This window comes from Grus americana, chromosome 9 (genome assembly GCF_028858705.1).
Source record: "Grus americana isolate bGruAme1 chromosome 9, bGruAme1.mat, whole genome shotgun sequence".
Lineage (NCBI taxonomy): Eukaryota > Metazoa > Chordata > Aves > Gruiformes > Gruidae > Grus > Grus americana.
Genome location: NC_072860.1, coordinates 17,784,042 through 17,796,091, shown reverse-complemented (window position 1 = coordinate 17,796,091; position 12,050 = coordinate 17,784,042). Strand labels below are relative to the sequence as shown.

Genomic DNA, 12,050 nt, shown 5'->3' with positions numbered 1-12,050 from the left:
CGCTCAGCCCTGCCAGCAGGCTGGCGAGTTACAGGGGTGCTGCACACTGCCCTGGGGTCATTCCTACCCTGACTTTATAGCCACTGGGGTAAAACTCCACAGGGAGAAAGCTGGTGTCTTCTTTCAACGAATGGATTCAAAAGCACTCATCAGGCAAGGAGAGTTTTATTTTTTCGGCCTTTTTGTCCCTGCCAAGAGCCAGTGGAGGGCGGCAGCTGCAAGGTGCTCCTGTGCCAGCTGCAACCCCAGCAGCTGCACACCGACCAGCTCCTGGGGATGCTTCAGGCTCTCCAAGGGGGCTCAGTGCCTCCCGAGGGCCGGGGAGGGGATGCTGGGGGGACCGGAGAGGGGCGGCAGAGGCAGCGCTGGGGAGGCCCCAGCCCCGTCCCTTTACCAGGACCAATGGAAAAGGCAAAAGCGTGCTCAGGCTGAGTTCCACCCCGGAGCCGAGCTGCCGCAGGGTCGGCCTGGAAAGCCGGCGCCGCGCACAGCGGCTGGCAGGCCCCGGCGCCGCGCACAGCGGCTGGCAGGCCCAGGCCCCGGGACCCCCAGACACCCGCTCCCCGCCCCGGGACCCCCGGCCCGGCTCCACCACGTGGCTCGCCGATCGCCACGTGCTCTCCCGCGGCCCCAACCACGCCCACCCTCCACTAAGCTCCACCGCCCAATCAGGGCGCAGGCGCCGAGCTGCCGCCCTCTCATTGGCTAACGTCGATTCCTCCCGGGCGAGCAGCGCGTCCCCCCGCTGTCGCCCCCCACCTCACAGACTCGTTCTCGCCGGCGGCTGTAACGCGCTTTCCCGTTGGTTGATCGCAAAGCGCCGGAGATTGGTGGAGGGGCTCGAGGGGCGGGGGCGGCGATTGGCCGGGCTGCGCGGCGCGCGCGGCGATTGGCCGAGGCGGGGGCGGAGTGGGCGTGGCGTGGCGGAGGGTTAGGCAAGCGAGCGGAAGGGGCCTGCGCTCGTTCTTTCGTTTCAGTCCCCGGTCCGGGTCGCCAGCGCCTTGCCGCCGCTCCCGCCGACCGCCCGGGGCCCGCTCCGCTCCTCGCCGCTGCCCCGCCGGACGTGCCCACCCCTCTCCTGAGACAGTTCGGCCGCCGCCCCTGCGCCGCCAGGCACCGCCGCCATCATGGTGAAGATCGCCAAGGTGAGGGCGCCGGGCGGGGCCGCGCTCAGCTGCCAGGCCTGAAGCGAGCGGCTGCCGCTATGACGGGGCGAACGGATGGCGATGGGTGGGAGCAGGGGGATGCCGGGCCGCCTTCCCGCCGCCGTCTCCTCAGGCCGCGTGACGGTTTCCAGGCCTCGCCTCCCTCACCGTGAAGATGGCGGCGAGGGGAGGGGCCGCGCGCTCGGTGGGAGCGGTTTCAAGCCTCCCCCCCGTCACGTTCTTTTCCCTGTTGTCGCGCATGGGGGCCTGGCCGCGGGGGGGGAACGGAGCCGGTGGGGGGGCACGGACGGGACAGGGCGGCAGCGCGCCGCGGTGTGTGTGAGGGGGGGGAGGGGGGGCACCACGGTGCGCGCCGCGTGCGAGCGCGCGCAGCCGGGAGGGGCGGGGCTACGCCGCCGCGCGGCCACGTGGTGCGCCAAAGAGAGCGAGCACGTGGGAGCGTGGGGAGCCCACCGGCACGCGGGCGCGGCCGAGCACCCCGCCAGGCCGAGCACCCACGGGTGTCCGTGTCCCGCCTCCTCCTCCCCCCAACCTGCGGCAGGGGTTACGCCGGCCCGTTGGGCGCCGCGGGGGCAGGCGGGCCGGCCACGTGGTTGGGACAATTGTCCGCCGGTGCGAGCGCTCGCAGGTGGCTGGAGCGCTTCGGAGCGTAAATGTGCTGCTCGCTCCCGGGCAGGGAAATGAACGCGGCCTAACAGTTCGCTCTCTGTTTCAGACTCCCAAGAATCAGATCAAACAGAAAAAAATGGCTCCTCCCCCCAAAAAGGTCGAGGAAAGCGAGGAAGAAGAGTCCTCTGAGCTAGAGGAAAGCAGCGGAGAAGAGGTGATCGAGCTAGAAATAAAGTCAAAAGGATGCACGTGTTATAAAAGTGTCATGAGGGTTGGGGGGTACATAGTATGTGATAGAAAATCAATATTAATAAACAGTTTGCGCCTGTCAGTTAACTGTGGCTAAAGAATAAAATGGATTTCATAAGAGGAAAGCAATGTGAGGAAAACTAGCCTAACAGCCAGTTGGTACTTCAGGCTTTGGAAGGACTGCAGGGATCTTAAAGCTGTTCCTAGTACTGGTGAGCAAGTGGATGATTAATTACTCCAGTAGACCATCAGCATTAAGTGATTTTATCACGCACAAATAATATGTAAGACTAAAAATTTCAAGCTACTAGAGAGGTCACTGGTTTTGCTTTAGGACCAGGGAATTTGGAGATGTTTTAATGTTCTATAAGTAGTCTGTTAAAAGCATGGAAAAGCTGGTTTTGACTTTGTTGATTCAACAGAATAGGCAATTAAGGCGATTCCACAGAAACTTAAGTCTGTCAGAAGGATGTGCTTTAGATTGCAGTTGCTATATATTTGTCTGACATTGAAATAATAGTAGTTTAAAGGGCTGCCAGAAGAGTCTTACACTAATGTGTATTTCAGATGGTCCCTCAGAAGAAACAACAAAAAGCAGCGGTTACACCAGCTAAGAAGGCCGCTACCCCTGCAAAGAAGGCTGCTACTCCTGCCAAAAAGGCAGTTACGCCTGCCAAGAAGGCTGTGGCTCCTCCAGCTAAAAAGGCTGTTGCTCCATCACCTAAAAAGGCTGCTGTCCTAACCAAAGGAGCAAAAAATGGAAAGAATGCCAAGAAGGAAGAGAGCGAGGAAGAAGATGATGAGGAGGAGGAGGATGAGGAGGAGGATGATGATGATGAGGAAGATGATGATTCTGGTAAGTTACTTTTGAAATACATGTTCACCCTTATATAAGTTGACTAAAGCTGGTCCAATCAAGTTGCTGAGTTTGAGTACCTTTGGAATTGAAAGTTTGGTATGATTTAATGCTTGCGAGAGGGTAATTCATTGATTAAGAGGTGGTGAGGAGGGAAAGGGGGAGAATCAGTGAAGTTTGGAGAAGTTGGGCTGCAGCTGCATTGCATGCAGCATGTAAAGCATCTAGTTTCCTTGTGAAACAAAGTACTTTACTAGCAAAGTTTGAAGGCTGAAGTGGTATGGGTAAACACTTACTGTACTGTTGGTGCAGATGAGGAAGAGGAACCGGCAATGCCTGTGAAGCCCACAGCCAAAAAGCCTGCAGCAGTACCAGCCAAAAAGCCTGCGGTTGTGCCAGCAAAGCAAGAATCTGAAGAAGAGGAGGAGGATGAGGATGATGATGAGGAAGATGATGATGGTATGTGGGATTTAGAAAAGCTTTGTCTGACTTTAAGTGTTCATTAGTTTTTTTTGGTTTTTTAAAGGGGAGCTAGAGGGGAGTAACTCAGTGGATTAATGGGACCGATGCAGAGTGTGTGCGTGTGTCTCTATTTAGTGCCCTGCTGATTTTAGCTGGCTGCTGGTGTCCATCGGATGTGGCCGAGTGGATGTTAATTTCCCTGTTGCTAGTAAAACTTCTTTTTACTCTTGGGGAACAGGTATTGCTTTTTAATGCAGTAAAACTCAAGGGAGAGACAGCTTTTATAAACACTATAAAATACATTAAACTTCTTTCCTGAGAACATACAAACTTAAGGAGGCATGAAAAAGACTATTTTATCTCACAAGATTTTCTTGGTCTCAGAAGGGCTTTAGTCTTGAACATGTCTGAAATCTTGTGCTCAACTTGCTTCAGAGTCTGAAGATGAAGCCATGGACACAACCCCTGTTCAAGTGAAGAAACCTACTCCTGCAAAGGCCGCACCAGTGAAAGCCAAGGCAGACTCTGAAGATGAGGAAGATGAAGAGGATGATGAAGATGAGGATGAAGAGGAGGAGGAGGATGAAGAGGATGCCGAGGAGGAAAGTGAAGATGAAAGTGAGTTTAAATGTTTTTGAGACCATTACTCTCTAACAGGAAAGATGCCTTAGCAAAATTTTTGTCCTGTTGTGGTCTTTTGGGCTGAGGAACTAAGATCTTGTGTATGACTTGTGTAAGGATTAATGCTCCTGTATTGATCCTGTACAGGAAAAGTTGTTTTGTAGTTTTATTTCAGTGTTATTGTTTGTTCTCTGTCACAGAACCTGTCAAGGAAGCACCTGGAAAGAGGAAGAAAGAAATGGCCAATAAAAGTGCACCAGAGGCCAAGAAAAAGAAAACAGATGGTAGGTGGTGTGCGGTCATCAAACGATGCTTGTTTGATGGGCTGTTACTGGGCTGTTGAGGGAGGCACAGAACTGTGAAGGGACAGGACGCCAACTGGGAGTCTTTCCAGCACAAATGATGATTATAAGGGACTTAATACTGAAGTATGATGTCACTTTCAAGCAGAAACTGATGTGCTAAAGCTGTCTGGAGTCTGGCTTCCAGTTTTTTCAACTGCCTTTAAAAAAGCCAACAACTTGATTATCTTTTCATTTAAAGGGCCCACTTCAGCTTTCTCCCTCTTTGTGGGAAATCTGGTGCCCACCAAGGAGTATGAAGAACTGAAGACTGGCATCAAAGAATTCTTTGGAAAGAAGAATATGGAAGTTTTAGATGTCAGAATTGGTGCTTCCAAGTGAGTTCATAAGTAGAATTTTGCTGCTTATTTCCTTTAATTGTCAGTAATTTGTTTGGAGAGGTACAACTGTGCTGATGCTGGTTGCCTTCAAGATGCTGAGATGGTTGCTTGATAGTGCATGGAAGCTGGAAGAGGCATAGTACTGATACGGGTATAATACTTGCCTGGCTCACAGCTTTTTCAGAGAGCATCTCCCTAAAGGGAGAGCTGCTGTCTCAGTACAGAGCTGTTGCTCTCTGCTGTTTTTTGGTTATCTGGGCCAGTTAGCATTTATTTAACAGTCTAACTTGACCAGTTGGGGACCTCTCTGATTCTGTTTGTGTTCTCTGCTACTAGAGATAGATCAGCTTACGCAGTAAGGTTACTCTTTCAGGCGATTTGGCTACGTAGACTTTTCATCTGCTGAAGATCTGGATAAAGCTCTCCAACTGAACGGGAAGAAGTTAATGGGTTTGGAAATCAAACTGGAAAAAGCAAAGAGCAAGGAAACAATGAAAGAAAATAAGAAAGGTATGGCCCATAACTCTGAATACCTGTGTGCATCAAAGAAGAGTTGTCATAATCGTGCCTTGGAGCAGGCTTGCAGTATTACTGATGGCCGCTATTCTGCTCTTTTAAGGCAGATGTTCCTGGTTTGGGCTCTATATCATAAACAGTTTTTCAAATGCTAACGTATAGATAGGCAAGTTCAGACTTGCATACCTGAAAATGTGATCCCAAGAAATAATGCATATTAGGGCGTCTGAGCAGGAAATGTGGCTCCTTCTGAGGCTTTAGGACATATTTTCTGAACTTGATGCCCTTGAGAGAAGCACAATGGCAGCCTAATTAACTGTCATAATAGTTGCTCTTTCAGCTTCTGAAAATGTGAATGCTTACTGTGGTTTATTTTCTGCTGGATCAATTCACACTGGTTCTCACTGAACTGGCAGCGTAGGTAAGAAGGGATTTTTAGCTGGTAATGTGCAAGTAACTTTTCTCTTTGCAGAGAGAGATGCTAGAACGCTGTTTGTGAAGAATCTGCCCTACCGCTTAACTGAAGAAGAAATGAGAGAGGTGTTTGAAAACGCACTAGAAATCCGGATAGTAATGAACAAGGAGGGGAACAGCAAAGGGTGTGTAGCTGAGAGTACTGTTGAATGTTTGCTGTCCCTCAGACTCTTGGCATATTTTGATAAGCTTGTACCCTTAAGGGACTTGCTGCATTAGGTGTACTGAAAATGCTACTTTCTGAAGCATTTTCCTTCCTCATCCTCCCCCTCCCCCAATGAACTTAGTTGTTCCTGGAAGGAGGCATTTGCTTATGTCCTTTTCTGTGCTGTAGGATGGCCTATATTGAATTTAAAACAGAAGCTGATGCAAACAAAGCTCTGGAGGAGAAGCAGGGCACGGAGATTGATGGTCGTGCCATGGTCATTGACTTCACTGGTGAGAAGAGCCATCAAGATCATCAGAAAGGTACTTTTCCAGACCAAGAATGTCAATGCAAATGACATCTAGGATTTAATTCCACTTGTTTCAGAAGTTTGCTAGAGATAGGGTAACTTGAAGCATTGCAGGAAAATTGTTTAGATACCAGGAAGGGACCTGTCGCCCAACTTGTGCTCTGCATCCTATGTATTTCATGTCCCTACTGCATGTTACGCACAAGGGGGGGAACTAGTCTAGGTGACCAAAATGGTGTTGCACTTAGCCTTGTGCCTCACCTTGAGATGAGGAAGGAGCAACAGCTGCTCTTGCCCTAGAGAGGATTTTGTGCCTAGGGGAAGAGCGCACTGCTCTTCTCCAAACTTGACTTACAGCACTGAGCTTTCTCTATAGGAGGTGGAGAGAAGGAGTCAAAGACCCTAATAGTCAACAACCTCTCATACGCCGCTTCAGAAGAGACTCTCCAAGAACTGTTCAAGAAAGCTTCTTCCATCAAGATGCCACAGACCAACCAGGGCAGGCCTAAAGGGTATGTTGTGCCTTTCTCCTGACTCCCCAGTTGAATTGTGAATGACTTAGTTCCACAGATCCCTTGTGCTCCCAGGCTGACTGAAATCTTCCTTTCTGAATAGGTATGCGTTTGTAGAATTTCCCACAGCTGAGGATGCCAAGGAGGCATTGAATTCCTGTAACAACACAGAGATTGAAGGCAGAGCAATCAGACTGGAATTCAGTTCACCAGCATGGCAGAAAGGGAACGTGAATGCAAGAGGAGGGTTTAATCGTAAGTGTTCCCATGTTTGATCATTTGATCTTGACAGCTGTGGCAGGAGTGTACCATTCATGCAAGCTTAGGGCTGATTTGGGGAAAAAACCCCACATAATTGTGGAGTGAAATACTTGCGTCGTAAGTGAGTGTGCTGGATATGATGACTGATTATCTGAAATGCTGATGAAACTATTGCCGAAGTCCTCTAGATAGTCAAGTGCTGATCCAGCAGTGACTGAGCAGTTAGTATCCCTATTGATAAGATGCAAGCATCTATTTTAAAAAAAAAAAGGGAGAGGGGATTATTTTGACAGCACCAGATCGGCTGTTGGAGATACTTTGACATCAGGTTCTAACTGCAGTTCTGAAAAAGTTTTCAAGGATGACTTTAAGTGCCGGAGCTGTAACTTTAAAACAAACCCTTCAGCCCTGTGAGCTGTTGTAGGAGCCTGTAACACAAGCTGGATGTGATGTTAAGGAACTGATGGCTGTGTTGCTCAGACATAACAATCTCTGAATGCATTCTCTTTCCGTAGAACAAAGCAAAACATTGTTTGTCAGAGGCCTTTCTGAGGACACCACAGAGGAGACGCTAAGAGAATCATTTGAAGGCTCTGTAAGCGCTAGAATAGTCACAGACAGAGACACTGGATCATCTAAAGGGTATGTAAACATCACCTGGGATTAGTTCAGTTGCTACAAAGACCCTCACTCCCAACTGATTTTTGCAGTGCAGGGTGTTTCTCAGGTTCATGCGTGTGATTCTTCAAAGCTAGTAAATCACATGGAAGCAGAGAACAAGCTTACAGCTTCAGGTCTGTTAGCAGAGTGCAGCACATGCTCACTTCTCAATGAGCTCCTTCCTGCCAGCAAATCCGTGGCAGCCAATGGATTCGCACGAGAAGAATATTAACTGTTCAGCACTGGCAAACTCACAACAGGGCTCTGTCGGTTGTGATTAGCCACTGCTGTTCCACACATAACGTGGTCCTGGTCCCTGCGTGGTTGCACAAGTTTAGGTGTTGTTTCTGAAGGGATTGCTGTCGAGTACCTGTAGGTGGTGCTACAGCTTGCTGAGTTTGACTGTCTGTCTCTTTACCTGCTTCTTAGGTTTGGGTTTGTGGACTTCAGCTCCCCAGAAGATGCCAAAGCAGCTAAAGAAGCCATGGAGGATGGAGAGATAGATGGAAACAAAGTGATCCTTGATTTTGCCAAGCCAAAGGGTGAATTTCAACGTGGCGGTGGATTTGGTGGTCGTGGTGGCAGAGGTGGCGGCCGAGGAGGAAGAGGTGGATTTGGTGGCAGAGGTGGTGGCGGCAGAGGATTTGGAGGTAAGAGGCGGCAAATGCTGCTGTTCTAAGGGAGGGTGCTCAAAAATTAACCCGAAGCCATTCTTGGGATTATGGTGTAGTGCTACCACAGAGTGCCTGAGTGAATCAGGATGGGTTTGGAAGGGCAGTGGTATCTGTGCAGGGATACCTGTAACGCTTTTTTTGACCTAATTTTCTTTCTAGGTAGAGGAGGTGGCTTCCGAGGAGGCAGAGGAGGAGGTGGAGATCACAAGCCACAAGGGAAGAAGATAAAGTTTGAATAAACTTCCCCTTTTCTTTCCCTTCTCCTGCTCTCTGAGACTATCTGAAAGGACTCCGGGGGTTTTTATTCTCCTTTTATCTTGGCGGAGCCTTCGGAGGACATTCCAAGATGCGAAGCAGCACTGTGAGCCACTTGGAAGATCGAATTTTCATTTCAAGGAAGAGAGAGCAAGCCATTTTGACTGCTTGCCTATTCAAACGAACTTTTTAAAAAATGAGCGATAGATGTGGGATTTACCCCTTGTCTGTGAGTTGTCTTGAATTTATAATGTTTTACCCATGTACAAAATTTTTTTTTTTCCTATAAACTTCTGTAGCATTTTTGCTGTAAAAATGCAGAATGTTTTATCATTTGTGCTTCAGCACCCTGTCTTGGACAGATTAAAGGACCTAAACTGGTTCGTGTTACTTCTGTGCTGCTAAGTGAAGCAGGGTGGTGAGAGATGGTGCCTTGAGCCTTCTCTTCTCTCTGTTGGGTCATTAACGTCACCAGCAGCAGCTAGTGTCTTGCTGTAGCCTATGTCCTTTCTCAATGCTGTATGCGTGCTATGCTTAAGGGTGCTTAAGGAAGGAATAGGGGAGAGGAGTGTGATGGCTGAGGTAAGCACTGTGCCCACAACCATACTTTTATTTTTTCTGAAGGTCTCCGTGATGTTGCATGCTAGCCGGTTGGTTTTGTACTTTTTTTTTAAACAGATGAGTAAATTGGATCTTGTACTAAGGCCCTGCAGCTCAATTGCACCCTTACAGGCATTGCCTCTTGCGCTTCATTCCAAATGATCTTGAAACATGGCCTCTGGAGAAGTAACTGCTCGCTGCCTTGTGCTGTTCCTCAGGCTTGGTGAATGCTTCCACCAGTGGGAATGAAGGCACTAGGTCCTGGCCCAGGCCCTGGCAGTAGTTATGGGCCTCTTAGGGGCCGGGCATGGGGCTGGTGTCCTGCTCTGCTGGCTGTTGGGGACAAGGCCACTCTTGAGCAACTGCAGTGCCTGGGTGCAGAAAGCAGGGGGGCTGCTGCTGTTTGGGTGTACCTGGGGCAGCGCTGGCAGCTGGGCTGTAGAGCTCGGATGTCGACTGTCCCAGTCCTGCCACCATGTCCCAGTCAGTGGGCAGTGACCTTGAGCCTTGGCTCTGGTTCCATACTGCAGCAACACTGGGAACACTTTGTGGGTTTTTTTGCCTTGCATAGCTCTTGCAGCCCCTCCAGATGCTGACATGGTTGTCTCTTTCTGCTTATGGCTTCCCAAAATACAGCCACTGGGGACAAAAGGAGTTTCCTGCGCATAAAATACTTGCTGTAAATGGCTTATTAGCTTGGGGGTGCCGTTTCTGCTGAAGCCCTGAGGAGGGGTTTGTGTGTGAGGAGGGGCTCCTCCCCAGCCCTTGCCATCAGCCATTTTAGAGCCGCACCCGAGCCCGGCGGCAAATGGTCGGAGGGCGGCGGCGGGGCCGGTCGCCAGGGGGCAGCACGGGGCCACGCTCGCGCTCTGCCGGGGCACAGCGGCGTGAGGAGCTGGGCCGGCCCTGCCCCGCGGGATCCTTCGTGGGGCCGTGTCCTGCCAAGAACGCGCAGGGCTGGGAGATCTCCCGACTTACCTGTGAAGGAGGCTCAACAAAGGGATTTCGGGGGCTGCAGCATCCTTCCCACCCCACAGCCCTGCTTGTAACTCGCCGCCTCATCCTGCAGACAATCCCATCGCTGCCCCGTGGGGCCCAGCCCCACTTTCGCAGGGGAACATGAGTCCTATTCCTACTGCAGAACCCGGGGTCCCTGGCTGGAGCATTTGCTCGTACCCTGGGGAGGAGTCAGCCCTGGGTCACAGTGGAGAGGGAAAAGGCAAGAAAAGGCAGCGTTTGTCTGTGTGTGACCCAGCCTGCCCCATCCAGCGTGGGCTGGTCCCCATCACCATGTCAAGAGGCTGAGCCAGGTGCCAGCCCTTGAAACCCAGCCCCCAGTGCCTGAACACCGAGGTGAGACCCAGCCAGGTTCAAACCTGATGTGGGTTTGTCCCTGTGGATGTGGCTTGCTCCGCTCTGGTCACTGCTGGCCCATGGTGTGTGTATCCCATTGTGCTATGGCCAGGGACTGTGTCACCTTGTGGTGGTGCTTTGGTTGGGGAAAAAAGGCAGTGAGCATGGTCCTGCCGTGGAGAGGGCGAGAGGGTCAGCAAGGTGGAGAGCTCCTTCAGTGGGAGGAGGGGCAGGGTGTTTAACAAAACAGGTGAGTTTCCAAACCTGCCAAAGTGGTTCTTCCCATGGAGGTTGAGATGAGTTCCTTGCTGCAGGGCACCGGGATGATCTGAAGTTGAGTTGGGTGTGAAATGCAGCTGGAGGAGTGTATGGAAGAGGAAATATCCACTGGACCTTGTTAAATACCGTGCCAGGCTCCAGAAGGGAGCTGTGCCAAGCCAGAGCAGGGCAACCACAGCCCCCAACTGCCTGCTCCAAGCAGCGGCTCTGCCACTGTAGCCCATTCCCAGGCTGTGTTCCCAACCAGCTGGGCAGCAGAAACCTGCTAGCAATGACACCAGGTGAGGGCTTGGGGTTTTTTTTCTTCTCCTTCTTTTAACCTTTATTTAGAAACTAGAATATTCACCAAATCTACAAGGTTTCTCTATACAGGTCCCGCCAGGTGAAGAGCAACACAGAGATTTCTACACGCAGCCCTTGCTCGCTGTACACATTGCTACAGAGAGCAATAGCTGTCCCCTGCGTATAGGATAAATAGACAGCCTATGTACTGTACCCGACATAAATTATGGAGGTGGCAATTTGGAAATTTTCTGAACTTGCTCCCATTGAAAGGAGGGAAGGAACGGGAAAGTGAAGGAGTGTTGTGTGCTGCCCAAGCCCAGCGGGCAGCAAAGATGCCAGGGCCACGGTGCCACTGGGTGCATCGAAAATCAAATTTCACAGTCTCCCTGCCAGCCCCGGTACCAATGGCCAAGCCCAGGGCAGCAATGGACTCTTTCTCTTCCTCCTCTTCAAATCTGAGGCTCGTCCGAGCAGATGAGGGAATGTGCTGAGAATGGGCACGGCTTGGTGGGAGGGTGCCTTTTTTGGCTACTTTATGCCCTCTTGTTTGTTTGTTTGTTTTTTTCTAACCTGGGGAACATACAGACGGCGTAAATTAAACGGGCCTGCTTCCAAAACACATTAAGGAAAGGAAAGGAGAAAAAAAAAAAAAGCCACTGCACAGGGGGACCTTTGAGGTAGTCAAAATTTTTTCCTTTCAATGTCTGGCACCAGAGAGAGAGAGAGAGTGAGCGAGCGCACGTGTGCCTGTTGTGTCACTGTGCGTGGCCTGGGCTGTGGCTGTGCATGTGCACCTGTGTGCAGGGACATCTGGGTGTGCAAGCCCTGCGCACGGGGACACCTGCGTGTGCAGAGCCTCGCCTGAGAGCTGGCAAGCCAGTGGCTTTGCACATGCCTGTTGCTTTGCTGACGTCTGCAGTCGGAGGCTGGAGAACATCCGTGGCCCCGTGTCTCTGTGTCGGGGGGTTTCCATCACGGCATCTGGCTTGGGGCTCCCCTTAACAGTGGCCCTTTCAGCCCCCAAAAGAAGGGCCATGTCTCATGATACCCCTCCCTGTCATGCTCCTTGGCCTCATCCTGT

General features: G+C 51.1%; 1 protein-coding gene and 2 non-coding genes across 3 annotated transcripts; all 3 read left to right on the top strand.

The window, feature by feature from the left end:
* Nucleotides 1–892: 892 nt before the first annotated feature.
* Nucleotides 893–8,833, top strand: NCL (nucleolin). The gene is made up of 15 exons (XM_054834809.1): nt 893–1,145; nt 1,882–1,989; nt 2,592–2,880; nt 3,193–3,339; nt 3,778–3,960; nt 4,164–4,247; nt 4,507–4,642; nt 5,019–5,155; nt 5,634–5,760; nt 5,970–6,103; nt 6,467–6,602; nt 6,706–6,857; nt 7,379–7,505; nt 7,953–8,173; nt 8,357–8,833. Exons 1-15 carry the CDS (start codon nt 1,128–1,130, stop codon nt 8,434–8,436), a joined length of 2,079 nt encoding a protein of 692 aa, XP_054690784.1. The 5' UTR covers nt 893–1,127; the 3' UTR covers nt 8,437–8,833.
* On the top strand, nt 4,356–4,425 carry LOC129210440 (small nucleolar RNA SNORD82). Its single transcript, XR_008578497.1, has one exon. It is a non-coding gene; the product is annotated as a small nucleolar RNA SNORD82 (small nucleolar RNA).
* On the top strand, nt 6,995–7,071 carry LOC129210441 (small nucleolar RNA SNORD20). Its single transcript, XR_008578498.1, has one exon. It is a non-coding gene; the product is annotated as a small nucleolar RNA SNORD20 (small nucleolar RNA).
* Nucleotides 8,834–12,050: the final 3,217 nt, after the last annotated feature.